We start from the raw sequence: 25,609 nt of genomic DNA, 5'->3' as shown, positions 1-25,609 counted from the left end.
TACACAGGAGATATGAGGGCAGATGAGTAGAGGGAACTTTCAAGGAGCTCTTTTTAATCCTTTAATATGCATCTCAAAATGACCTTAAAGTGGAGGTGAATGGCCTTTTAAGTCACAGGCACCCTTTTAGTGATGACCTTCTCACATTACTGCTAGGTAAACAGGAAAGAATCGCAGTACATTTCCAAGCTTGTGAAACTTGCTCCTGCTGCCCATGGTATAGGATTGTGAGCTGCACTTGACTAAACTTGTGATATATTGATTGAATCAACTTCTCAGGGACAACTGCATGAATAGGGTACTAAATAAGATAGAATATATGCAATAACAAGGCTTTCGTGATTTGGAAGTAAGTCACTTGTTGAAGAACATACATCCTCCTGAGGAATAGGGTGTTGTAATGTGGGAAAAATGTTCAATGAAGAAATTTATAATTAATACCCTTAATAATTAAAGCTTGTTATATTCAAACTTCTTTGCTATAATAAATGTGGCTTGGGTTTTGTATTCATTGGTAGAATCTGATTTATTATTACTGACGTTTATCATGAAATTTGTTGTGTTATACAGTGTAAGACATAAAAATAAAGTGAGGCAATGTTTATGAGTTTATGGATCTATCAGAAATCTGGTGGAGGGGAGGAAATTTCTGTAAGTATTGAGTGTGTGTCTTCAGGTTCTTGTATAGTGTTTTCCAATGATCTCGAAGAAAGCTGCGCATAAAATTTTACGGTGTTGATTTCCTTAATTGCAGTGCAAGATATGGTCTAATGTACCCTGGGTGAGGGGGGGGGGGTGGGTGTTGTATTAAAACAATAATATCATCAAGAAACTGAACAGCCAGTCAGGTGTACGATTTCTCTCTCAGCATATCAGGATGTAAAATGATCCAATTTTGATTAGATTTTTACTCATTTTATACAAAATAAAGATTGGGACAAGCATGAGATGAAGGTAGTTAATATATTTAAAATTAAAGTAATATTTTAAAAAAACTAAAATTTTAAAATCTTGGAGTAGAGGGACTAGCATTCAACATTATTAAGTCATTTTAATGAGACCAGTGAGATTTTCTAGTATTAGTTATACCTATTATTTAAGATCTGAGCTATCTATTATTGAATAAGGTTTAGAAATATCAACATTTTCATGGCAAGGATAGAAGTTAACAGAGTAACAATGTAATTTAACAATGTAAAGTTAACCTTTACATTGACTACATCTGCAAAAACTACGGAAGTGCTCTCTGTAGAAACTCGGGGGTATCATCAACGGCATCCTCTGTTGTAAACGGGAAGTTTCTGTCAGTTTTACACAGTGACTGTGAGTTCTTGCATTATTATTGTCACTTATAATGGCTAATTTCATGCCAATTATTTGCATTTCCTGATGACTTTGCACTGTGCTGTTCTTTTCCAGGTACCAAGTAATCAGTACACCAACTGACTTCTTTATGGTAATGGAATACGTGCCAGGGGGTGAGCTTTTTGACTACATCTGTAAACATGGAAGGGTAAGAGCTATGCAACTTTTGAAGTTTAGGGAATTAATCTCAAAGTGCTTAAGGGGAAAATGTACTTGTCTTGCTTTTGCATTAATTTTATTTTCTATCTTTAAGAAATTAATCCATCTCACTTTAGGATTGCATGTATCATTTTTTCTCATCTGTTTAACCTATTGGTAGATAGAATGGAACTGCATGTTCTTAATTTCCCTGGTGATATGTGTAACTGTTTCTATCCATGACTGCAAACAAATTTGTAATTTCCTGCCATTGACAAATGGTTTTGGAAATATACCTAAGATGCAGTTTTACAAAAAAATCTATCTACTGTATTTTTTTTTGCCATCTTGTTTGCTCTTCCTTCCCCAAAATTTCCAATGGATTGCTAAAAATAATCCTCTCTCAATTTGGAAAAGAACCTTCAAATGAGAGTGGGTAATTTTCAACATTCATGTTGGTGTTTATGCAAGAGTATTTTGACTTTACTGTATTAATATTATTTATGTCTGTAACTGATTTTGGACCTTCTGCTGTGATAGTGATATGCCCCTGTTTTCATTTTGCTGTAGGTGGAAGAAGCAGAAGCTTGCCGCCTTTTTCAACAGATTATTTCGGCTGTTGATTATTGTCACAGACACATGGTAGTTCATCGTGATTTGAAGCCAGAGAATGTTCTCCTTGATGCTCAAATGAATGCCAAGATAGCTGACTTTGGTATGTGACCCCTGGGGCATGTGAGGAATGTGTCAGACAGCAGTTAAATGTTCCAGAGCTGTGAAGTGATGTTTTCAGCATAGTGTGTCAAGAATACAAGACACAACTCTAATTTGTTTCATGCAGGTGTTATAATGTAGTATGAAGTGCAGTGGTCATTGATAATTGGTAGATTAAAATAGGTTGCCATCACTGGTGCATTATAAATATTTTTAACTGTTTGAGAGTCACTTGGAGTCAGCGGGAGACGCTCATGGAGTGAGTACTGTTTCAGATCCGCTCCATAACCTTTACTTTTTTTAACCTTTGATCACCCTTATTTAACTTATTGTTACCTACACCAAAAGATTCTTGCTACTTTCTCGGGCTTATCGTTAAGATTTTATTGTGAATTCTTGAAGATATGCAAACAGAAATGGCTCTTAGATCCAAAGGACGAGAACCGGGCCGTAACCCGAACGGTAATGGAAAGAAGCAAGCTCAACCGCAACGCACTGAGTTAACTTATGAACTGCTTATGGAGGTTTTGGATAGAAAATTTGATGAACAACATCAAGCTTTTAAACAAGATATAAAGGCTTTTCAAGATTATATGGTTAAGACGGATTCAGTAATTAACCAGCAACAACTTCTTATCGTGTCTTTGCAAGAAGAAGCTCGGAAACGAGATTTGACAATTGAAAAATTACAACAGGATTTAATTTCGACCATTAAACTGGTGGAAACACTTAAAGCCAAGAGTGTCGATTTGGAGAATCGGTCCAGAAGACAGAACTTACGCATACTTGGTCTCCCAGATGGCATAGAAAAAGGCGATCCTTCGAAATATTTTGCTCAATTTTTAAAAGATGCGTTTCCGTCGGTTTTTCCAGAGAACCCCCCGGTACTTGACCGAGCACATAGAATTTGGAGTCGTTCATCGAGTGTTTCAGCCAAACCTCCGGTGGTAATTGTCCGGTTTCACTATGTACACGACAAAGAACAACTCATTCGTGAGGCTCGGAGGGCTGGGATGATTAAATTTCAAAATTACTATTTCCGTTTGGTGGAAGATTTTAGTTCTGAAATTATGAAGAAAAGGCTTCTTTTTAAACCTCTGATGTCTGAATGTTATGGGAAAAATCTAAAACCTGCGCTCTTATACCTGGCGAAGCTCAGGATCTCACCGCCGAACGCTCCTCGTCAGGTTTTCCTTTCGACTTTTGAAGCGAAAAAGTATTTGGAGGAGAACTTCCCTACTGCTATAGACACTACTCTCTAATAAATGAGTGATTCTGATCGTGAAAGATGGTTTTCGATTCCTTAAACCAGGGTTAGGCTCTGGCTATCGGTGTAGGGTTATCCTGTACTTCATATTTAAGTTAAAGTGTGCTTTCGTTATATTAATCGCTCTGTCTCATACACTTTAACCACTATACCATATTTTTGACTACTATTTTTGTTCCCTTGAAGGTATATTTTTAACCTTTCGAAGGGAATTTTTTTTTATTATTATCAAGATGGTAGTTTTTTGCAAAATATTCTTGGTTTTGTTTAAGATGGCGTTATTGTTTCTTTTTTTGTCTTCTTCCTATAATGCATCGCTTATCATAGTTTAAGTACTTCTTGATTTGTTTGGGTTATAACCCGATTTATAAACTTTTAGTGATTATACTCTTTTTACAATTAAGCATATTAAGAAGCGCAGATTTTAGTATTGCGATCATAATTCTTAAAGTTGGGGTGGATTTTTTTAATATATCCTTTAAACACGGAGTGGTCTGCCGCTGATATGGGGGTAGATTTAGTCTCATTTTTTCCTTTTTTTAGCCATATTTTGGCTTTTTTATTTTTTCATGTGGGGGTGGGGGTTGGTCTGTTTTCCTTTTTTATTTTTCTTTTATCAATTTGTTTTAGTTTTTTCACTCGGGCTGTTCTTGAACTACAAATATGTCTACGATGTCGTCACTTCCGGGTCCGCTCTTTATTTTTGTTCCTCTTCCGGGTGCATGAGTTTATAATATGGTTAACCCTTTCTATACCAAAGGGATGACTTTAGAACCATGGCTCAAACCATTAACTTTGTGTCTTGGAATACTAATGGTTTAAATGAAAGAAGATTTCGTTCTGATTAAACGAAAGAAGATTTTTAAAGTATTCCAAAGACTTAATGCTCATATCATTTTTGTACAAGAAACTCGTGAGGAAGGAGGACAAATATCGCTTTTTTAGGTCTTGGCGGGGTCAACAGTACCATTCGAATGCCAAAGTTAAGGGAGTTAGGGAGTTTCAATTTTTATTGACTCCTCTATTGCATTTGTTCAACATGATATCCTTTCGGATCCGAATGGTAGATTTTTGTTAATTACGGGTTTACTTTGTAATAAAAAGGTTGCTATGGTTAATGTTTATGCTCCAAATGTGGATTGTCCTGACTTTTTTAAGTCCTTATTTACTTCTTTACCTAATTTAAATGAATATAAGTTAATAATGGGTGGTGACTTTAATTGTTGTTTAAATCCTTTGATGGACAAATCTACATCTATTCACACTTTACCCAATAAGTCGGCCACTTGTATTAACTCCTTTTTGACTGATAATGGAGTTTTTGATATCTGGAGATTTCGTCATCCTAATGATAAGGAGTTTTCCTTTTTCTCACATGTTTATCACTCCTATTCGAGAATTGATTATTTTTTTATTGACTCTTGTTTTATTCCATCGGTAATTGGTTGTAATTATGATATTATAGCTATTTCTGACCATGCTCCATTAAAACTTTCTATTAATTTTACGGATACAGCTTTAAGTGCTAGACAATGGTGATTTGACTCTACCTTATTGCAAGAGCCGGACTTTATTAAATTTATGAAGGAGCAGATCGATTTCTTCTTTTCAACTAATTCCACGGAAGATATTTCTTGCGGAATACTTTGGGACACCTTTAAAGCGTATATACGTGGACAGATTATTTCTTACTCTGTTGGTCTGAGAAAAAACATTAAGAAGGAAACTCTTTTATTGGTTGATAAAATTAAGGAGATTGACAAGAAATATTCGACTACTCCTAGTAGGGAGCTTTACAAACAGAGGGTTGAACTCCAAATGGAACATAGTTTATTACTTACATCTCCGATTGAAAATCAATTAATGAAAACCAGATCTGATTTTTATATACATAGTGATAAATCGGGAAAACTGTTAGCTAGTCAGCTGAAGAATGTTTGGGTTAAACGTCAAATCCCTAAGGTTCGTCAGCAGAATGGGGATTTGACAGTTAACCATGATGAGATAAATAAGTCTTTTCAAGACTTTTATACCTCCCTGTATCAATCTGAATTCCCTCAGGATCATAATACCATGTGTGATTTTCTTGGGAAATTGAATTTTCCAAAATTATCATCCGATGATCTTTCAGTATTAGATACTCCGTTCACGGATGCGGAAATTAAAGGGGTTATTTCCTCAATGAATTCAGGGAAAGCACCAGGTCCAGATGGGTATACAGTAGAATTTTTAAAATGTTTTTCTGCTACTCTCTCTCCTTAGCTATGCAAGGTTTTTGAAGAAGCAATTAGATTGGGGAATTTGCCACAATCTTTTTATAGAGCTTCCATTTCCTTAATACTGAAGAAAGATAAAGACCCTACTGACTGTGCATCTTATAGACCAATATCTTTATTGAATGTGGATTCTAAGATCTTTTCCAAGTTACTGGCTTCCAGGTTGGAGAAGGTATTACCCCAGATTATTTCGGAAGACCAAACCGGTTTTATTAAAAATCGCTATTCTTTTTTCAATGTTAGGAGATTACTGAATATTGTTTGTACTCCTTCACATAACACTTCAGAATGTGTTATTTCATTAGATGCGGAGAAAGCATTTGATAGAGTTGAATGGCCTTACTTATTTTATGTGCTGGAGAAGTTTAATTTCAGTCCGACCTTTATTTCTTGGATTAAACTGATTTATCAAACTCCAGTAGCCTCGGTGTTTACTAATAATCAAAGATCTCCATTTTTTCGTTTATTTCGGGGCACTAGACAAGGTTGTCCTCTTAGTCCATTACTATTTAACATCGCTTTAGAACCTTTGGCAATTGCCATCAGAGAATCACAGGATATTTTGGGTATTAATCATGGAACAGATATTCATAAGGTATCTTTGTACGCAGATGATTTATTATTATTCATCTCTAACCCTGAGAAATCATTCCAGCAGTCTTATTATTGTTGGCTCAATTTAGTGAGTTTTCTGGGTATAAGTTAAATCTTAATAAGAGTGAATTGTTTCCTTTGAATAGACAGGTCCCAAGCTATGATATTTTACCTTTTAAATTAGTTAATGATTCTTTTACTTACTTAGGGATTAAAATCACAAAAAAACCATAAAGAATTATTTGGGTTTAATTTTCTACCCTTAATTGATCAGATTAAAGGCTTGTTTACTAAGTGGTCACCATTATCTTTATCTCTGATAGGTAGGATTAATGCTATTAAGATGGTTATTTTACCTAAATTTTTATATATTTTTCAAGCGGTACCAATTTTTATTCCGAAATCCTTTTTTACTAATGTTGATTCAAAAATTTCCTCATATATATGGCAGAATAAAAATCCCAGGTTAGGTAAAACATACTTACAGAAGACAAAGAAGGATGGTGGGTTGGCATTACCCAATTTCAGATTTTATTATTGGGCAGTTAATATTAGATATTTGTTATGTTGGTTGAAAGAATGGGATGGCCCTTTTGGCCCTCATTGGGTGAGTTTGGAAACTAAATCGGTATCAGGTTATGCTCTGGGTTCTATTTTAGGGACATCTCTCCCTTTTGCTCTTTCTAAATTGCCGAAACGAATTGACAACCCGATAGTTAAATATACCTTACGTATATGGTTTCAATTTCGGAAATTTTTCGGGTTGACTCAATTCGTTTTAAATAGTCCTATTGTAGCTAATTGTTTTTTCCATCCCTCATTTATAGATCAAGCTTTTTCGGCTTGGAAAACGAAGGGTTTATTAAGATTTTCCAACTTATTTTTGGACAATTGTTTTATGTCTTTTGAGCAATTATCTAATAAATATAATTTGCCTAGATATCATTTTTTTAGATACTTACAGGTTAGGCATTTTTTAAGTACGGTACTTCCTACGTTTCCAAATTTTGTGTCTTCAGATATTTTGGAGAGTTTCTTTGAATTAAACCCTTTTCAAAAAGGGCTTATATCAAAACTTTATAATATAATTATGAAGATACGTTCAGTGCCCTTTGATAAGACCAAAAATGATTGGGAAAGAGAGCTCAATCTTATTATTCCTATTGAGAATTGGGATAGAATTCTTCAATTAGTTAATACATCATCTATATGTGCCAAACATTCATTAATACAATTTAAGGTTGTACATAGGGCCCATATGTCCAAGGATAAATTAGCTCATTTTTATTCTTATATAAACCCTATTTGTGACAGATGTCAATTAGAAATCGCGTCTTTAACTCATATGTTTTGGTCATGTCCGCTTTTGAAAAAATATTGGAAAGATATTTTTGATATTATCTCTGCGGTACTGAACATCGATTTACAACCCCATCCTATTACCGCAATTTTTGGTTTACCGATGATGGACTCTCTCCATTTACCTCCTTCCACCTGTCGAATGATTGCTTTTCTCACTTTGATGGCTAGAAGATCTATTTTGTTGAATTGGAAGGAAATTAATCCTCCCACGGTATTTCATTGGCTTTCTCAAACTATGATATGTTAAATTTAGAAAAAATTAGAAGTGCTGTATTTGATACTTCTATTAAATTTGAAAAGATATGGAGACCATTTATTCAATATTTTCATATGATGTAATATGGCCCTGTGCCAAGCTTATTGGTTTTTTCAGCTTTAATTGTATGTATGTTGAGAGGATCGGAGTTGACGACATTGATGTTTATGTATTCTTGTGAGATACTATAAACAGCCCTTTTTTTTCTCTTTTTCTTTAGTTTTTTCTTTTTTTTTGTTTTCTTTTTTTCCCTTAGATATTAGATTAGTAGGTTAGTAATTTTGCATATATTTTTTTTCTTTTTCTTTTTTTATATATTATATATTATGAAATATCTAGATTTACCTTGTTCATATATATACTATATGGTTCATGTTTTGGGAAAACTTATTTATACTATATTCATTGCTTATGTATTCCTTCATGTGTAATGGGAATTTGTATGTTTGTAATCCCTTTGTTAATATATTAACTGTATTTTGTTCATAATATTTTTAATACTAATAAAAAGATTGAAAAAGAGAGTCACTTGGTAATTGGAGTTTGTGAATGAGGATTTGTATATTTGGGGAATTTGAAACTGTTTTGTAATGAGAAAGATCTTATTCTGTCTGCTGTTTCAATCAGCTATTAGAATATGGCATAAACATATTTTGCTTATCTTATTTTTGTTGCTCTGGAATAGACTTTGAACTGCGTAATTTTAATTTGTGAATGGGAATGTCCCATGGCAGTGAAGGTAGCTTATATTCGTCAAATGATTTTAAGACCACAGTAACTATTTTTATATGCTTCCTTGATGCACGTGTTCTATGCTTAGCTCAGCAGCACCTGAGCATTTGGGTAAATGCAATTAAATACTCAGTATGAACCTAATTTGTGAAGAATCTTCTGCAATCAGAGATAATTCATAATTTGGGAAGACCTGGAGTGAAAATGTGGAAAATCCAATTAGATGATTACACCATTGTAAGATTGTTGGAGAAAATAGAGAATTTTATTTTTAAAAAGACCGGAAGTTTATTTTTAGACAAACAAATGTAAAGAACATGTTTCTGCCTAGAATACAGAGTCATTATATTAGTGGAGATTGATAAGAATTTGAAGCAAAAAGAAAGTGGCATTTGATATTTGGTCATGTTTTATTGCAAATGTTAGTTACATGGAGATTTTTTTTGGTTTAAATTAGAAAACAGAAAACAAGTCAAAAATGGTGTGAATGGACTTGTGAAAGATGCTACCTACATTTTTTTTGTTTATTACTGTAATATGAAGTGTTTATGGCTGGGATACAAATCTCAAGGAGCATGACATAATTTAAAAGGATCCAGCTGCTGAAGGTGTGTTCTGTCTAACTTCTCTTTGTATTGTAGGATTATCTAACATGATGGCAGATGGGGAGTTTTTACGTACGAGTTGTGGCTCACCAAATTATGCTGCTCCAGAGGTTATTTCAGGCCGGTAAGACCTATCTTTATCATATCTTCATGTTTGATTTAATCACTTTCTCGTGGGTATTCATTGCAGATAGATTAACTTTTCTGTCCAATTGATTCCCATTGATGTCTTCTGATATATTTTCACATCAGCAATATAAATGCCACTTATAATGTTCCTATTTTGATGTTATCATTCTGCTCTTGAAAGATCCTGAATTAATTTATTTTGTGTTAAAATATTGGAAATCACAATTTCTTGAGTGTATGTATTTCTTGTTTAGATATGATATAGCTGGATACAGAGAAAATTTACCTGTTAGTACTGAACCAGGAATGCTCAACTTCAGAAGAGCATTATCATATTTTCTTTAGATATATTGATCATTATGTTTGGCTGGTTTAATGCAATTACTAATTTGGCTGCAGTCCATGACTTTTATTCTGTGGTTATTGTTAATTAAAAATAGTTTTGAGGTCACCCAGACTCATTTGAAATCATACTTTTGAAGTTGGCATAGATTGTTCATGTGTGTTTGCTTTATTTGTATGAAAACTGTCATTTATTACTGTTTTGAAACTCTGTTCTCAATTTGTCTGTGTCAGCATGTGTAGATGACTTGAAACTATCCAGTGTGAACCAGGTTATTTTAGTTTCTTGACTAGCTCATTATAAATGCCATTTGATTAGATTGCACAGAATTTCCTGCCTGTCTCTGTGACACAGATAGTGCAGAGTACATCTCCATGTTCCCCCATCTCATAAAAGAGTAGTGCAACAATTTAGGGTTAACAAAGCAAATGACAAAAGAGAATGGTATGAGATCTTGAGCAGTGAAGAATCAATCACTCCTGATAAGAAAGCTGGGAAAGTTAATGGTAACAGACTTGACATTTGCTTCTATTTACACAGTTCTCTAGACATTGAAGGGGCCATTTGGCCCATTGAACCTAGTTAAGAAGGAAGCTCTTTTGTGGAATTATGAAGAGCTCAGTGCAAAACTGAGAAACAGAACCACTAGGGTGATAACCTCCAAATTACTATCTAAACCTCATACAAATTGGCAAAATGTAAATAGGATTAAAGAAGTAAAAGAGTGGCTCCAAAGTGTGGTGTGGTAGAAATTGCTTTTGATTCATGGAACACTAGCACCAGTACTGGGAAAGGAGAGAGCTGTTTAGTTGACCTCACCTGAATTGTGCTTGTAGCAAAGTCCTGACAAATTGCATAAATAGAGTTGTAGAGATTCAGAGATGAGATGTTTAAAAAATCAAGAGGAAATGAGAGAGCTGTGACATGGACAGAGAGGAGGAAATTGATAGGCAAAATATGACAGGCTGGAACAGAAATAATAAATAAAAGTATACAAGTTAGAGTAAATCCAACCTTAAAAAAATCATAATATTTCAAAATTTAATCATCTTTATTAGGAAGTATGTAGTATTTGCAAAAGGTAGATGAGTTGATGGCATTGATAGGAACATACCCAGGGTGCTCAGTATTCAAGGATGGTCCAATGAAATAAGGGAAATCAGATAGCATTTTTAATCAAGGAAGGTTTCAGTGTGGTGTTGAGTCATGATATAGAGGCAGTGGATAGTAATAGAATCAGTTTGGATTGAAAATGTAATTACCAGACAGAAGAAAATTTGGGTGCGAGTAGGCTATAGGCTACCAAAATGTAACCACTCAATAGATAGGGCAGATCATAAGTGGAGAAATATCTAGGTCAGGACATATTTGAAGGGAATTGTAATTGTAATGGGACATATAACAGTCACATAATGATTGTATGTATTAAACAGACAATGCAAAATTAAGAATTTCACCTCATCAGTCTTAAATAGGAAATTCTTTCTCTGGAAGTTGAATCTTTAAAGCTCCTCCTTCTAAAAGTTTTTGAATACTTTTAGGGTAGAGACAGATCTTGGTAAGTAAGGAGTGAAATGTAAATTTAGGTAGCGAGGATTGTAGAGCTGAAGTTGCAATTAGATCAACAATGTTCTTGTATCCTTGTGCAGCTGGATTGTAGACTTCCTGTCAGGTCACCAGCAGGTTGTAATAGTGGGCTTCCTCACCTCCAATCCTCTGACTCTCGATACAGGAGCCCCTCAGGACTGCCTACTGCATCCCCTCCTTTATTCCCTGTATACCTATGACTGTATCGCCACCCACAGCTCCAGTCTGCTAAATAAATTTGCTGACGTCACCTCATTGATTGGCCTTATCTTGAACAATAACGAGGTGGCCTACAGGGAAGAAGTCACCTGTGACACAGTGGTGTCAAGAAAACAACGTCTCCCTCAATGTCACAAAAACAAAGGAGCTGGTTATGGTTTACAGGAGGAATGGAGACAAGCTAACCTCTGATGGATCTGGGGTTGAGAGGGTAAACAGTTTCAAGTTCCTTGGAATCCACATCACTGAAGACCTCACGTGGTCTGTACACACCAACTTGTGGTGAAAAACACACAACAGCACCTCTTTCACCTCAGGTGGTTGGGGAAGTTTGGCATGGGCCCCCAAATCCTAGGAACTTTCTACAGGGGCACAATTGAGAGCATCCTGACTGGCTGCATCACTGCCTGGTATGGGAACTGTATGTCCCCTAATTGTAGGACTCCGCAGAGAGTGGTGCGGACAGCCCAGCACATCTGTAGTTGTGACCTTCCCATGATTCAAGACATTTACAAGGACAGGTGTGTAAAATGAGTCCGTAGGATCATTGGGGACCCAAGTCATCCCAGCTACAGTCTATTCCAGCTGCTACCATCCGGGAAGTGGTACTGCAGCATAAAAGCTAGGACCACCAGGTTCCGGGGCAACTTCTTCCACCAGGCCATCAGACTGACGAACATGCTGATTTGAGTGTACTCTATATTACATTGACTGTTTAGTATAAATTATTATAAATTACTATGATTGCACATGGCACATTTAGATGCAGACGTAACATAAAGATTTTTACTCCTTATGTACGTGAAGGACGTAAGGAGTAAAGTCAGTTCAAAACTACAGAGTAGTCCCTGGTGGTGAACGCATGCTCTTTGTATGTTTGGAAAGAATTGGCGATATTGAAGTTTTTATGAATGTAACATGGGCATATGTTATTTTAATTGTAATAGTGGATTAAATTGGAAAATAGTGACAAAATCAAGATGAATTCTTTGCATGCTAACATCATAAGTTCAAAATGAACTTGTAGATTCAAATGGCAAAAAAAAGCATTTTTAATAAAATTAATGTTGAAAAGACTATTCATGTAGTGGCCTGACTAATCAGTGACAATATCACAGCTGCACTCAGAGGGGACACGATGAAAGATTTGTCCACTGATTCTATATGGGTAGAACTCAAAATTAGGAAGGGTGCAATCACTCTGATGGTTTTGTGCTACAGATCTCCCCAGAGACACCAGGACATTGAAGAACAAGGAAGATTAAGAAAAGGTGTAAAAACAATAGGGTTTTTGTCATGGAGGACTCCAACTTCCCTAATATAAACTAGGACCTTCTTAGTGCAAGTGGATTAGATGGAGCAGAATTTGTTAGTTGCATTCAGGAGGGTTTCTTGAATCAACATGTAGATAGTCCAACAAGAGGAGGGGCTGTACTGGATCTGGTGTTGAATAATGAACCTGGCCAGGTAACCGAACTTTCAGTGGGTGAGCAATTAAGAAACAGTGACCACAGCTCCTTAAGTTGTAAGAAAGCTATAGTTAAGGACCTTACAGGAGAGTATTAAAGTGGAGTAGGGCAAATTATGAGAATATTCAACAGGAACTAGGGAGAGTTAATTGAGAACAGCTGTTTTTGAGCAAGTCCACATCTGGCATGTGGAGGGTTTTAAAAGTCCAACTGCACAGAGTGCAGGACAGGTACGTTCCAGTCAGAAGGAAGATTTGGATGTCGAGGGAGACGATGAATTTGGTCAAGAATAAAAAGGAAAGGTATGTAAAGCTTAGGAAGCTAGAATCAAACAGAGCCCTGGATGATAATAAAGAAGACAGAAAAGAACTCAGGAAGGAAATTGGGAAAGCCATGAGGGACTATGAATAGTCCATGGCCAGTAGGATTAAAGAGAATCCCAAGGCATTTGGTACATACGTGAAGAGCAAGAGGATAACTAGTGAGCGGGTGGGAACACTAAAGGACAAATGGGGGACTATTTGCTTGGATGCGAAAGATGTGAGTGCGATTCTTAATGATTACCTTACTTCATTATTTACCAAGGAGAAGGACATGGAGAATAGGGAGATCAGCACTGTAAGTATTCATATGCTAGGACATTTCGAGGTAAATCAGGAGAAGGTGTTCGGTCTCTTAAAGAGCATTAAGGTGGATAAATCCCCAGGACCTGATGGGATATACCTCAGGTTATTGAGAGAGGTGAAAGATGAGATCGCTGGGGCCTTGACCAATATCTTTGTGTTCTCTCTAGCCAAAAGTGAGTAGGGGCTAATGTTGTTTTATTATTTAAGAAGAGAACCAGCAATAATTCTGGAAACTGTAGACCGGTGAATGTCAAATCAGTGGTAGGGAAGTTATTGAAGAGAATTCTTAGGGGTAGGAATTATGAGAATTTAGAAAGTTGTGGCCTAATTAAGGAGAGCCAACATGGCTTTATACAGGGCAAGTCATGTCCTACTAACTAGATTGAGTTTTTTCACAAGGTGACACAGGTTATTGATGAAGGTAGAGCTTTGATGTTGTATACATTGATTTTAGTAAGGCAATTGACAAGTTCCCTCATGGGAGTCTCATCCAGAAGATGCATGGGATCAATGATGAATCAGTCATTTGGATTTAGAGCTGGTTTGCCTTAGAAGACAGAGGGTGGTGGTTGAAGGGACTTATTCTTGCTGGAGGTCTGTGATTAGTGAAGATCTGTAAGGATCTGTACTGTGACTTCTGTTTATGATGTATATAATTGATCTGTATGAAAATATAGAGGGGCAGGTTAGTAAGTTTGCAGATGATATTAAGATTGGGGGTGTTGTGGATAGTGTAGATGACTGGCAAAGAACAGCAGGATATAGATCAGTTGCAGATATGGGCAGAGAAGTAGCAGATGGAGTCTAACCTGGCTAAATGTGAAGTGTTGTACCTTGGTAGGCCAAATGTAAAGAGACAATATACTGTTATGGGTAAGATCTATAACAGCATTTATGAACAGAGATATCTTAGGGTCCAGGTTCATAGCTCATGCTACACAGGTTGATAGGGTGGTTAAGAAGCATACAGCATTTTTGTCTTTATTAGTCGAGACATTGAATTCAAAAATCAGGAAGTTATGTTACAGTTTTGTAAAACTTGTATTAGGCCACATCTGCATACATTTCTGGTTGCCCAATTGTAGGAAGAATGTCAAGGCTTTGGAGAGGGTGCAGGTGATGTTTACCAGGACGATGCCTGGATTAGAAGATGTGCAGTAATGAGAGTTTGGACAAACTTAGGTTGTTTTCTCTGGCATGGTGGAGGCTAAGAGGAGATCTGATGGAAATAATCTCATAATCTATAATTATGATAATTATACTCTTTAAGATCATGAAAGGCATAGATCGAAGAGTTAGACAGTATCTTTTTCCCATGGTTGAAAGGTCTGATATCAGAAGGCATATATTTAAGGTGAGAGCGGGGTAACTTTAAAGGAAATGCGAGGGGCAAGGTTTTTAACATGGAGTGGTGGCTGTTTCGGGTGGTGGTAGAGGCAGTCACATTAGGGACTTTTAAGAGACATTTAGCTAGGAACATAAATGTGAGGAAAATGAAGAGATATGAACATTGAGTAGACAAGAGATTAGTTGACCACTTGATTACGAATTTAATTGGTTTGGCACAACATTATGGTCTGAAGGGCCTGTTCCTGTGCTGTACTGTCCTATGTTCTATTCCATATAACTCTATTGTTACTTCATAATATAACACATATAGATTCACATAATAATGCAAGTTACTTAAGTATTTAACATTCTCTTTCAGAGGCAAACCACTATTCAGTATGAAGCAGTGCAAATGTAAATTGCTTTGTAAATTTTCCAGGAATATTTTGGATGCTACCCTTTCCATTTTTCTCCAGGTTGTCTCTTTTGAGCAGAAGTTTTTCTGGCAGTTTACTGGAAGGAGATGGCAAATTAAAAACTTGCAACAGTTACAATTGTCCAATCATATAACCATATAACAATTACAGCACGGAAACAGGCCATCTCGGCCCTTCTAGTCTGTGCCAAACGCTTACTCTCATTTAGTCCCACTGACCCGCACTCAGCCCATAACCCTCCATTCCTTTCCTGTCCATATACCTATCCAATTTTACTTTAAATTACAATACCGAACCTGCCCTCTACCACTTCTACTGGAAGTTCATTCCACACAGCTACCACTCTCTGAGTAAAGAAATTCCCCCTCGTGTTACCCTTAAACTTTTGCCCCCTAACTCTCAAATCATGTCCTCTTGTTTGAATCTCCCCTACTCTCAACGGAAAAAGCCTATCCACGTCAACTCTGTCTATCCCACTCATAATTTTAAATACCTCTATCAAGTCCCCCCCCAACCTTATAATAAAGACCTAACTTGTTCAGTCTTTCCCTGTAACTTAGGTGCTGAAACCCAGGTAACATTCTAGTAAATCTTCTCCGTACTCTCTCTCTCTTTTGTTAACATCTTTCCTATAATTCGGTGACCAGAACTGTAGACAATACTCCAAATTTGGCCTCACCAATGCCTTGTACAATTTTAACATTACATCCCAACTCCCATACTCAATGCTCTGATTTATAAAGGCCAGCATACCAAAAGCTTTCTTCACCACCCTATCCACATGAGATTCCACCTTCAGGGAACTATGCACCATTATTCCTAGATCACTCTGTTCTTCTGCATTCTTCAATGCCCTACCATTTACCATGTATGTCCTATTTGGATTATTCCTACCAAAATGTAGCACCTCACACTTGTCAGCATTAAACTCCATCTGCCATCGTTCAGCCCACTCTTCTAACTGGCCTAAATCTCTCTGCAAGCTTTGAAAACCTACTTCATTATCCACAACGCCACCTACCTTAGTATCATCTGCATACTTACTAATCCAATTTACCACCCCGTCATCCAGATCATTAATGTATATGACAAACAACATTGGAAGATCCCTCAGATCCCTGAGGCACACCACTAGTTACCGGCCTCCAACCTGACGAACAGTTATCCACCACTACTCTCTGGCATCTCCCATCCAGCCACTGTTGAATCCATTTTACTACTTCAATATTAATACCTAATGATTGAACCTTCCTTACCAACCTTCCGTGCGGAACCTTGTCAAAGGCCTTACTGAAGTCCAAATAGACAACATCCATTGCTTTACCCTTGTCAACTTTCCTTGTAACCTCTTTAAAAAAATTCAATAAGATTTGTCAAACATGACCTTCCACGGACAAATCCATGTTGACTGTTCTTAATCAGACCCTGTCTATCCAGATAATTATATATACCATCTCTAAGAATACTTTCCATTAATTTACCCACCACTGATGTCAAACTGACAGGCCTATAATTGCTAGGTTTATTCTTAGAACCCTTTTTAAACAATGGAACCACATGAGCAATACGCCAAACCTCCGGCACCATCTCCGTTTCTAATGACATTTGAAATATTTCTGTCAGCGCCCCTGCTATTTCTACACTAACCTCCCTCAAGGACCTAGGAAATATCCTGTCAGGACCCAGAGATTTATGCACTTTTATATTCCTTAAAAGCGCCAGTACTTCCTCCTCTTTAATCCTCATGGTTTCCATAACTTCCCTACTTGTTTCCCTTGCCTTACACAATTCAATATCCTTCTCCTTAGTGAATACCGAAGAAAAGAAATTGTTCAAAATCTCCCCCATCTCTTTCGGCTCCACACATAGCTGTCCACTCTGATCCTCAATTTTATCCTTCTCTATCCTTTTGCTATTAATATAACTGTAGAAACCCTTCAGATTTATTTTCACCTTACTTGCCAAAGCAACCTCGTATCTTCTTTTAGCTTTTCTAATTTCTTTCTTAAGATTCTTCTTACATTCTTTATATTCCTCGAGCACCTCATTTACTCCATGCTGCCTATATTTATTGTAGATCTCTCTCTTTTTCATAACCAAGTTTCCAATATCCCTTGAAAACCATGGCTCTCTCCAACTTTTAACCTTTCCTTTCAACCTAACAGGAACATAAAGATTCTGTACCCTCAAAGTTTTACCTTTAAATGACCGCCATTTCTCTATTACATCCTTCCCATAAAACAAAAACAATCATGAACTAAGTACTGGTTTCTTCCTGAAATAAGAAACTAATTCTTATGCTTTTTTATGTTGGTTGCACATATAATAATATCAAGCTGTCTTTCAATATTGAGTTATGCTGGTGGAAGTTTTGATGTTATGGTAATTGAAAATCAAAAGAAACTGCTGATTTTGGAAATCTAAAATTAAAAATAATGCTGAGAAAAACTCTCCGCCAGGCAGTATTTGTGGGAAAAAGCAGCGTTAATATTTTAGGCTCAGTTGTTTGTTTATATTCCTGATGGGTTTGCAATACCAATAAATATTTTGAATTCTGCACTGCACAAAAAAGGAGTTAATAGTAATCTCTTCTACCTTTATTTTGTGGATAGTACTTTGAAAGTATTCTGCCTCTTCTATATCTGTTCCCTCGCCCATACCATACTCTTCACTCAGAACTAAGGGTGCACATTCAGTCCTTTTAAGACCAAAAGTATCTATCCTTAAAGCAAGATGACAGCTTTGTGGACCAACTTCTGAAACTACCCTGATGTAAAACTGGGATTTTAATCTAAGCGTTAGGATGTCTTCCTTAATGGAACAGCTCCTACACTTTCCTACATGTGTTTTTCTTTCATTGGAATTGTTTCATGCAATAAAAGGAACTGAGCAGAGTCATCAACTACATACTGATGTTTTTGCAACATCTATATAGAAACAGAAACACCTATAGCGCAATACAGGCCCTTCGGCCCACAATGCTGCGCAGAGCGTGTACTTCAGAAATTACCTCCGGTTACCAATAACCCTCTTTTTTTCTGAGCTCGATGTACCTATCCAGGAGTCTCTTAAAAGACCCTATTGTAGCCACCTCCACCACCATCGCCAGCAGCCCATTCCATGCACTCACCATTCTCTGCGTAAAAAAAACACTTATCCCTGACATCTCCTCTACTTACTTCCAAGCACCTTAAAACTGTGCCCTCTCGTGTTAGCCATTTCAGACCAGGGAAAAAGCCTCTGACTATCCACATGATTAATGCTTCTCATCATCTTATACACCTCTATCAGGTTACCTCTTATCCTCCATCGTTCCAAGGAGAAAAGGCTGAGTTCACTCAACCTAGTCTCATAAGGCATGCTTGCCCATCCAGGCAACATCCTTGTAAATCTCCTCTGAATCCTTTCTATAGTTTCCACATCCTTCCTGTAGTGAGTTGACCAGAACTGAGCACAATACTCCAATTAGAGTCTGACCAGGGTCCTATATAGCTGCAACATTACCTCTCAGCTTTTGAACTTGATGAAGGCCAATGCATCGTACCCCTTCTTAACCACACAGTCAACCTGCGCAGGTGCTTTAGCGTCCTATGGACTCCGACCCCATGGTCCCTCTGATCCTCCACACTGCCAAGAGTCTTACCATTAATACTATATTCTACCATCATATTTGACCTACCAAAATGAACCACCTCACATTTATCAGGGTTGATCTCCATCTGCCACTTCTCAGCCCAGTTTTACATCTTATCAATGTCCCACTGTAACCTCTGACAACCCTCCACAGTATCCACAACACCGCCAACCTTTGTGTCATCAGCAAATTTACTAACCCATCCCTCCACATCCTCATCCAGGATCATTTATAAAAATCACAAAGAGAAGAGGTCCCAGAGCAGATCCCTGAGGCACTCCACTGGTCACCAACCTCCATGCAGAATATAACCTGTCTACAACCACTCTTTGCCTTCTGTGTGCAAGCCAGTTTTGGATCCACAAAGGAAGGTTCCCTTGGATTCCATGCCTCCTTACTTTCTCAATAAGCCTTGCATGGGGTACTTTATCAAATGCCTTGCTGAAATCCATATACACTACATCTACTGCTCTACCTTCATCAATGTGTTTACTCACATCCTCAAAAAATTCAATCAGGCTTGTAAGGCACAACCTGCCTTTGACAAAGCCATGCTGACTATTCCCAATCATATTATGTCTCTCCAAAAGTTCATAAATCCTGCCTCTTAGTGAAATCCAACCACTGAAGTAAGACTCTCTGGTCTATAATTTCCTGGGCTATCTCTACTCCCTTTCTTGAATAAGGGAACAACATCTGGAGCCTCTCCCATCCCCATTGACAATGATGAGATCATTGTCAGAGGATCAGCAATCTCCTCCCTTGTTTCCCATGTAGCCTGGAGTATATCTTGTCCGGTCCCTGTGACTTATCCAACTTGATGCTTTCCAATGATTTTTAATTTAGCAGGAAATATTTAAAGTGATTAAAATTTTAAAGTAGGACTTAAAAGAACCAATCAAAACCTGAGTGGTATTTTGTTGAGGTCTGTCTTAAGTTATGAATACTTGACTTGAGTATAGGAGACAAGTAAGCAAGATTTGCTGGCTGCTGCAGGGCTCCAAGAGTTGCTTGTTGTGTGGAAAACCTGATTTGCAGGAATAGCATTACATCTTGCAGACATTTTTTTTAATGCTTACTTTAAACACTTTGCTTTAATTACATGTTGCCATTGGTTGTCTGATACTTATATTTAAATATGTTGCTGGATGGCTGAACAGTTCTCAGATATAGAACTATTTTGTAATGTAATCGATTCAGATTTCCACATGAAAAATTAATGCATATGCATTAATTAGTATAAGCTTTATGTATTTTGGAGGGTATTTTCCATTATCTACTCACACAGAATCATGATTTAACAGATTTTGTGATCTCTCAGCCCTGGTCTTGACTACAAAAGCTCAGGTTTATAATTTATAAAAATATATAATTGAAGAAAAACTGGCACAATTTTATCAAACTAGCAATTGTCCTCAGCATCACACTACAACTTGTTTCGATAAGTTTTTTTGACAGCCAACATTTTCTCCCATTCATTTCTAGGAATCTTCTTGTCTTGCATATAAAAATTAAGGTAAATTTCACCAACTTCTATAGTTGTGAAGTTCATGCTTCCCATTTTCATTTTATGTAAATGCTAATCTGTAAATTGCTTGACATCTCATTTTCAGCATCTTCTAGAATCTGGCTAATTCAATGCAATACTATAAACACATCAACTGGTTTGAAAGAGTATTGTCCTCTTTCTCTGTTGCCCTTCTGTTTCCTCCCCCATTCTTATGTTCACTAATGTAATATTAGTGACAGTACTCATGCATCTTTTCAAATGAAGTAGCTTTATATTTCTGGCTACTGTATGTACCCTCCACTGTATGGGTTTGCTAATGATGCACAGTGTAGATGTAGAATTAAAGCATATTAAATTTATCTTTGTTTTTATCAGGTTATATGCAGGCCCAGAGGTTGACATATGGAGTTGTGGTGTGATTCTTTATGCCTTGCTGTGTGGGACTCTGCCTTTTGATGATGAGCATGTACCGACCCTGTTTAAGAAGATCCGTGGAGGAGTATTTTACATGCCTGACTATCTCAATCGCTCAGTAGCTAGTCTTCTTATGCATATGCTGCAGGTTGACCCACTGAAGCGGGCAACCATCAAAGATATCAGGTATGGTTTGTAATGTCTACTCATTTACAATATTACTGCTCTATGTTCAATTTTTCTGAGACTATAAACAAAGGTTTTGTTTATAGGCCTAAGACCATTTACACCGGAAAGGGAAAAGGGTGTAGGTAAACCTTCTATCTTATCCTCATCCATGAATCACAATGGTGGGTTTCCAAAAATAGTACCACCTCCAGGGCAAAATTAAAGACCTAACATCTTCCTGAAAAATATATTTAAAATACCTTTCTTGGGTTCAGTATGCAATTATCTCTATTTTCAATAGTGTCTTAGACATTTTTGAAATGAATATATAATGAACAACACTCTTCATACTCAGCTACAGACTGATAAACAGAAAGTACTTAAACCGTTTCAAGTTGATGGTTGGGGATGATATTTTTAATATTTTCATTCATATTGTTGGAAGATACAAGACATAAAAAGAGTGGAAAAGTAAAGGTGGGGAAGGGCAGTATTGGGGCAATGGACGAGAGATAAAAGAAGGGTAAGAGATGGCATTTATAGTGAGAATATTAGGAAGGATAAGGATAGGGGGAGGAGTGAATTTGTAAAAGTAAATAAATGATAGGCATTTTGAGCTGGAATTAACTGATAAGCTCATATCGTTATCAGACTGCTCATTGTTCATTAAAAGTTCAAGAACTACATCTGTTGTTGGTCATTTGAAGTTTGTGCCTTTTTGTCTGTAGGAGAGTTAGTTGCTATGGGAATTTGCCAGGAATATAGAGTTGAGATCAGGATTGGGTCAGCCATGATTTTATTAAATGGTGGAGCAAGGCTGAGGGGTTGAATAGGCCATTACTGCACTGGATGCTTGTATTTGTTTTATTTTGGGATAGAATTCAATCCTAATTTAGCATAACAGGTTTAATTGAATCATCATTTTACCAATAGGGAACACGACTGGTTTAAACGGGATTTGCCAACTTACCTGTTCCCAGAAGATCCTGCATATGATTCCAACGTCATAGACGAAGACGCAGTTAAGGAAGTGTGTGAGAAGTTTGAATGTACTGAGTCTGAAGTTATGAACAGTTTATACAGTGGTGATCCACAGGATCAGCTTGGTGTGGCTTATCATCTCATTATTGATAATCGGAGAATTATGAATCAAGCAAGCGAGTTTTACCTTGCATCCAGTCCTCCAACGGGTTCATTCATGGATGATAATGGATTGCATATTCCACCTGGTGTCAAAGCTCACCCTGAGCGCATGCCTCCTCTGATGGCAGATAGCCCTAAGGCACGCTGTCCACTGGACGCCCTCAACACTACCAAACCCAAACCAATGGCACTGAAAAAAGCAAAATGGCACTTGGGAATTCGCAGCCAAAGTAAACCGTATGATATAATGGCAGAAGTCTACAGAGCCATGAGACAGCTAGATTACGAGTGGAAGGTAAGAAACACCGAGAGCAGCTTATTTAAGCAAATAGCCCTTAATTTATTCAGGTTTTTTTTGTTAAGTCCCTTGAGTTCCTTTATGACATAACATCTTTGTTTTTAAATGCCAGCTGGGTCCAGCAGTCTTGAGAAATTATTCCCTTTTTATAATTCCCCTACTCTTAGATTTAAAGAGATGTGGACTATGCAATGTATTTTTATTGGTGTAAAGGTGATGAGATGGAGCATGAGGTTTGGGGGAGTTTCATCATGCTCTATAAGCTAATTCTGTACTAGTTTCACAGAGCGCATTACAATTTGCAGTGTATTTGCACATCATCTCACCTTCAATTACTGAGTTAGATATTCCAGTTCTCCCATAGCCTTTTAAATGAAGGTGTGCAACCCCTTTCAGATTAGTGGAGCTGGGTAGATGGGGTAAATTGATGGTAAATTAATAGATGGGCTGGTGTTGGTGTAGAGTTGGGTGGGGGGGAGGCGCATGCAAAGTATACTTAACCCATTAGTCCAGCAATTTATAAATAAAAACTCCAGTACATGATATTGAGAGCTTGGGCAGACCATGAGGCCAGATGATATCTAATAGTACGCAGTGCAATTTGATGGTGTTTCTCAACATGCTTGGCACGTTGTCATCAAGCCCAGTGCCTGTAGTTATGGGATTGGATTTGCATTTAGATCTGAACAGTTAAGGAAAACTAGTTTCTTTCCTTAAAAATATTAGTAGTGTCAATTAGACATTTATGCCATTTATGGCTTCATGGTGACATGGTATTTTGACATGGTATTATGAGAAATTGAAATTTTTCACATAAATGCCATCATATTTTCCATCTGTTTGTGACTTAGAACAATCTTCAGTTTACTATTATTTTAAATGGAATTTGCCCACTTAGTAAAGGTATCTTGAACTCAATTTATGCTTCTCTACAATTCTGTTTTGGACTTATCAAATGTATGGCTTGAGGTGATAATTCTTCTAACCATTTTTTAAAAAGATAATTTATTATTTTTAAATGTTCCTTCAAAAGGCACAGATTTGCATCTGGGGTAAGATTATGAACAGTTTATGACTTCCTCTCATGTCTGTCTTTGAGTTGCTACTTTTGATTGCCACTGTATGAAATGGGTGGGTGTAGCTGCAAAATAGTGGAGGTTTGAGATGGGGGCTACACCCACTCATGGGGAAGGGTTTAGGAGTAAACCTCTAGGAAAAATCCAGAGTTGGAATCCCTAAGGCAGTCCTACATTGAGTTCAACTCTGACTGGCAATTCCTGTGATGTCTCTGGTATCAAACTGTATCGATCTCTGTCATTCCTTTGAATCTATCAGCTGCGTGGAGAAGGGCAACTTGCTGCATGTGCAACAACTTCCTCTCCCATATTATACTGCCCTAGATTGCATACTGACTTGCATATCAACTGATTATAGACTGTTAGGCCGCAGCACCTATGATTGACCCCGACTAATGGAGGTCTGCCCCAACTGTATGAACCTGGTGGCTTTGCAAAGTTAAGTTTGACTAAAATTTAAGTAGATTGTATTTTACTATATGGTGGATTTCTAATAAGTTGCTTTTCCAAGGTGGTGAATCCCTATCATCTACGAGTGCGTAGAAGGAATCCTATAACTGGGAACAATGTGAAGATGAGTTTACAGCTCTATCAAGTTGATAATCGCAGCTATTTGCTAGATTTCATGAGCATTGATGGTAAGGGTGAGACCTGCTATGTTTGTCTAATTAGGCATTGTCTTTATCTAAAATACGAATGGTACTAGGTTTTTATTCCATTAGCAGGGGTTCCCAACCTGGGGTCTATGGACCTCTTGCTCAATGGTATTGGTCCATGGCATAAACAAGGTTGGATTAGACAAATGTTTATATCTGAACACTTTTGGTAGAGAAATAATTTCACAATAGCCGGTTTGCTTGGACTCATGTTAGCCTCGGAAAGGTAATGACAACAAATTACTACACTGAAATGAAGATGAAACAAAGTGCAAATGCAAGCAGTTTGAAACACAAATGCAAAACACTGGAAAAGTTCAGCTGGTCGAACAACATTTTTGGAGAGAAAAGCTGAATGTGTCAGATGAAAAACATTCTTCAAAACTGGGAAGGAGAAAGGAGCTTTGGAGCTTTCACGTGAAACGGTAGCTCGTTTTTCATTAATGCTGTTTCAACTGCCAAGCATTCCTGGCATTTTCTGTAATTACTAATGTAACATTGTAAACAAGTATCCTTATGTAAAGAGTATCAGAAATGTGTATACCCCATCATCTGTGGTGGGAAAATGAGCTAGTATTCAGTCCATCATGAAAAGGGAACATGGAACATAGAATCTACAGCACATTACAGGTCCTTTGGCCCACAATGTTGTGCCAACCATGTAACCTAGAAACTGCTTAGAATTTCCTTATCGCATAGCCCTTTATTTTTCTAAGCTCTGTTTTCCTAAGGAAATCTGGAAGAGAATAGAACCGTTTGATAGGAATGAACAAGACAGAAGAAGTACTTTGACATGAGGAGAAGCAGCCATTCCAACCATCAAGCATTCAGTGAGAAATGCCCAGTATGTAATCTAATTGTAGATCACGGATCCATTTAATAACATTTGATTTGCAGACACTTAGTTGTTTCATTGGTGAAGTTAAAAATTCTCCCAACATTACTTGCCATTTGCAAAAGTGGTTACCAAACTTTTACCACATTTTGCGCAATGGGGTTGTTTTCTAATTTTACTCCTAGATTCTTGGATTCTTAGCGTATGCTATGCAGTTTTCAGCTCTTCAACCAACAGAAGTAGTTTCCTTGTCTTTGCCCTTAATATCTTGAAACTTAATCAAGATATCCTTTAACTTTTTTAACTTCTGTGTTATAGAGCACTAGTTTATAAAATCTGACTTTATAATTTAGCTCTCGGAGAATGTCTTTCAGTAAATTAAGGCTGTACTCTCTTTAACCCAGTATCTACCTTCTAAGATCTAGTG

General features: G+C 37.1%; 1 protein-coding gene across 1 annotated transcript in view; it reads left to right on the top strand.

The window, feature by feature from the left end:
• prkaa2 (protein kinase, AMP-activated, alpha 2 catalytic subunit) overlaps window positions 1-25,609 on the top strand; it is a 45,314-nt gene that overhangs the window by 4,224 nt on the left and 15,481 nt on the right. The window contains exons 3-8 of the mRNA XM_073063096.1: window positions 1,420-1,513; window positions 2,074-2,218; window positions 9,346-9,433; window positions 20,968-21,192; window positions 22,108-22,612; window positions 24,203-24,329. Of these exons, the coding sequence (XP_072919197.1) occupies window positions 1,420-1,513; window positions 2,074-2,218; window positions 9,346-9,433; window positions 20,968-21,192; window positions 22,108-22,612; window positions 24,203-24,329 (1,184 nt within the window). The remainder of the gene's footprint in view (window positions 1-1,419; window positions 1,514-2,073; window positions 2,219-9,345; window positions 9,434-20,967; window positions 21,193-22,107; window positions 22,613-24,202; window positions 24,330-25,609) is intronic.

The sequence above is a fragment of the Hemitrygon akajei genome, chromosome 12, assembly GCF_048418815.1.
Source record: "Hemitrygon akajei chromosome 12, sHemAka1.3, whole genome shotgun sequence".
Taxonomy (NCBI): Eukaryota; Metazoa; Chordata; class Chondrichthyes; order Myliobatiformes; family Dasyatidae; genus Hemitrygon; species Hemitrygon akajei.
The sequence above is the reverse complement of the archived record's forward strand: the minus strand, read 5'-3'. Positions and strand labels throughout refer to the sequence as shown.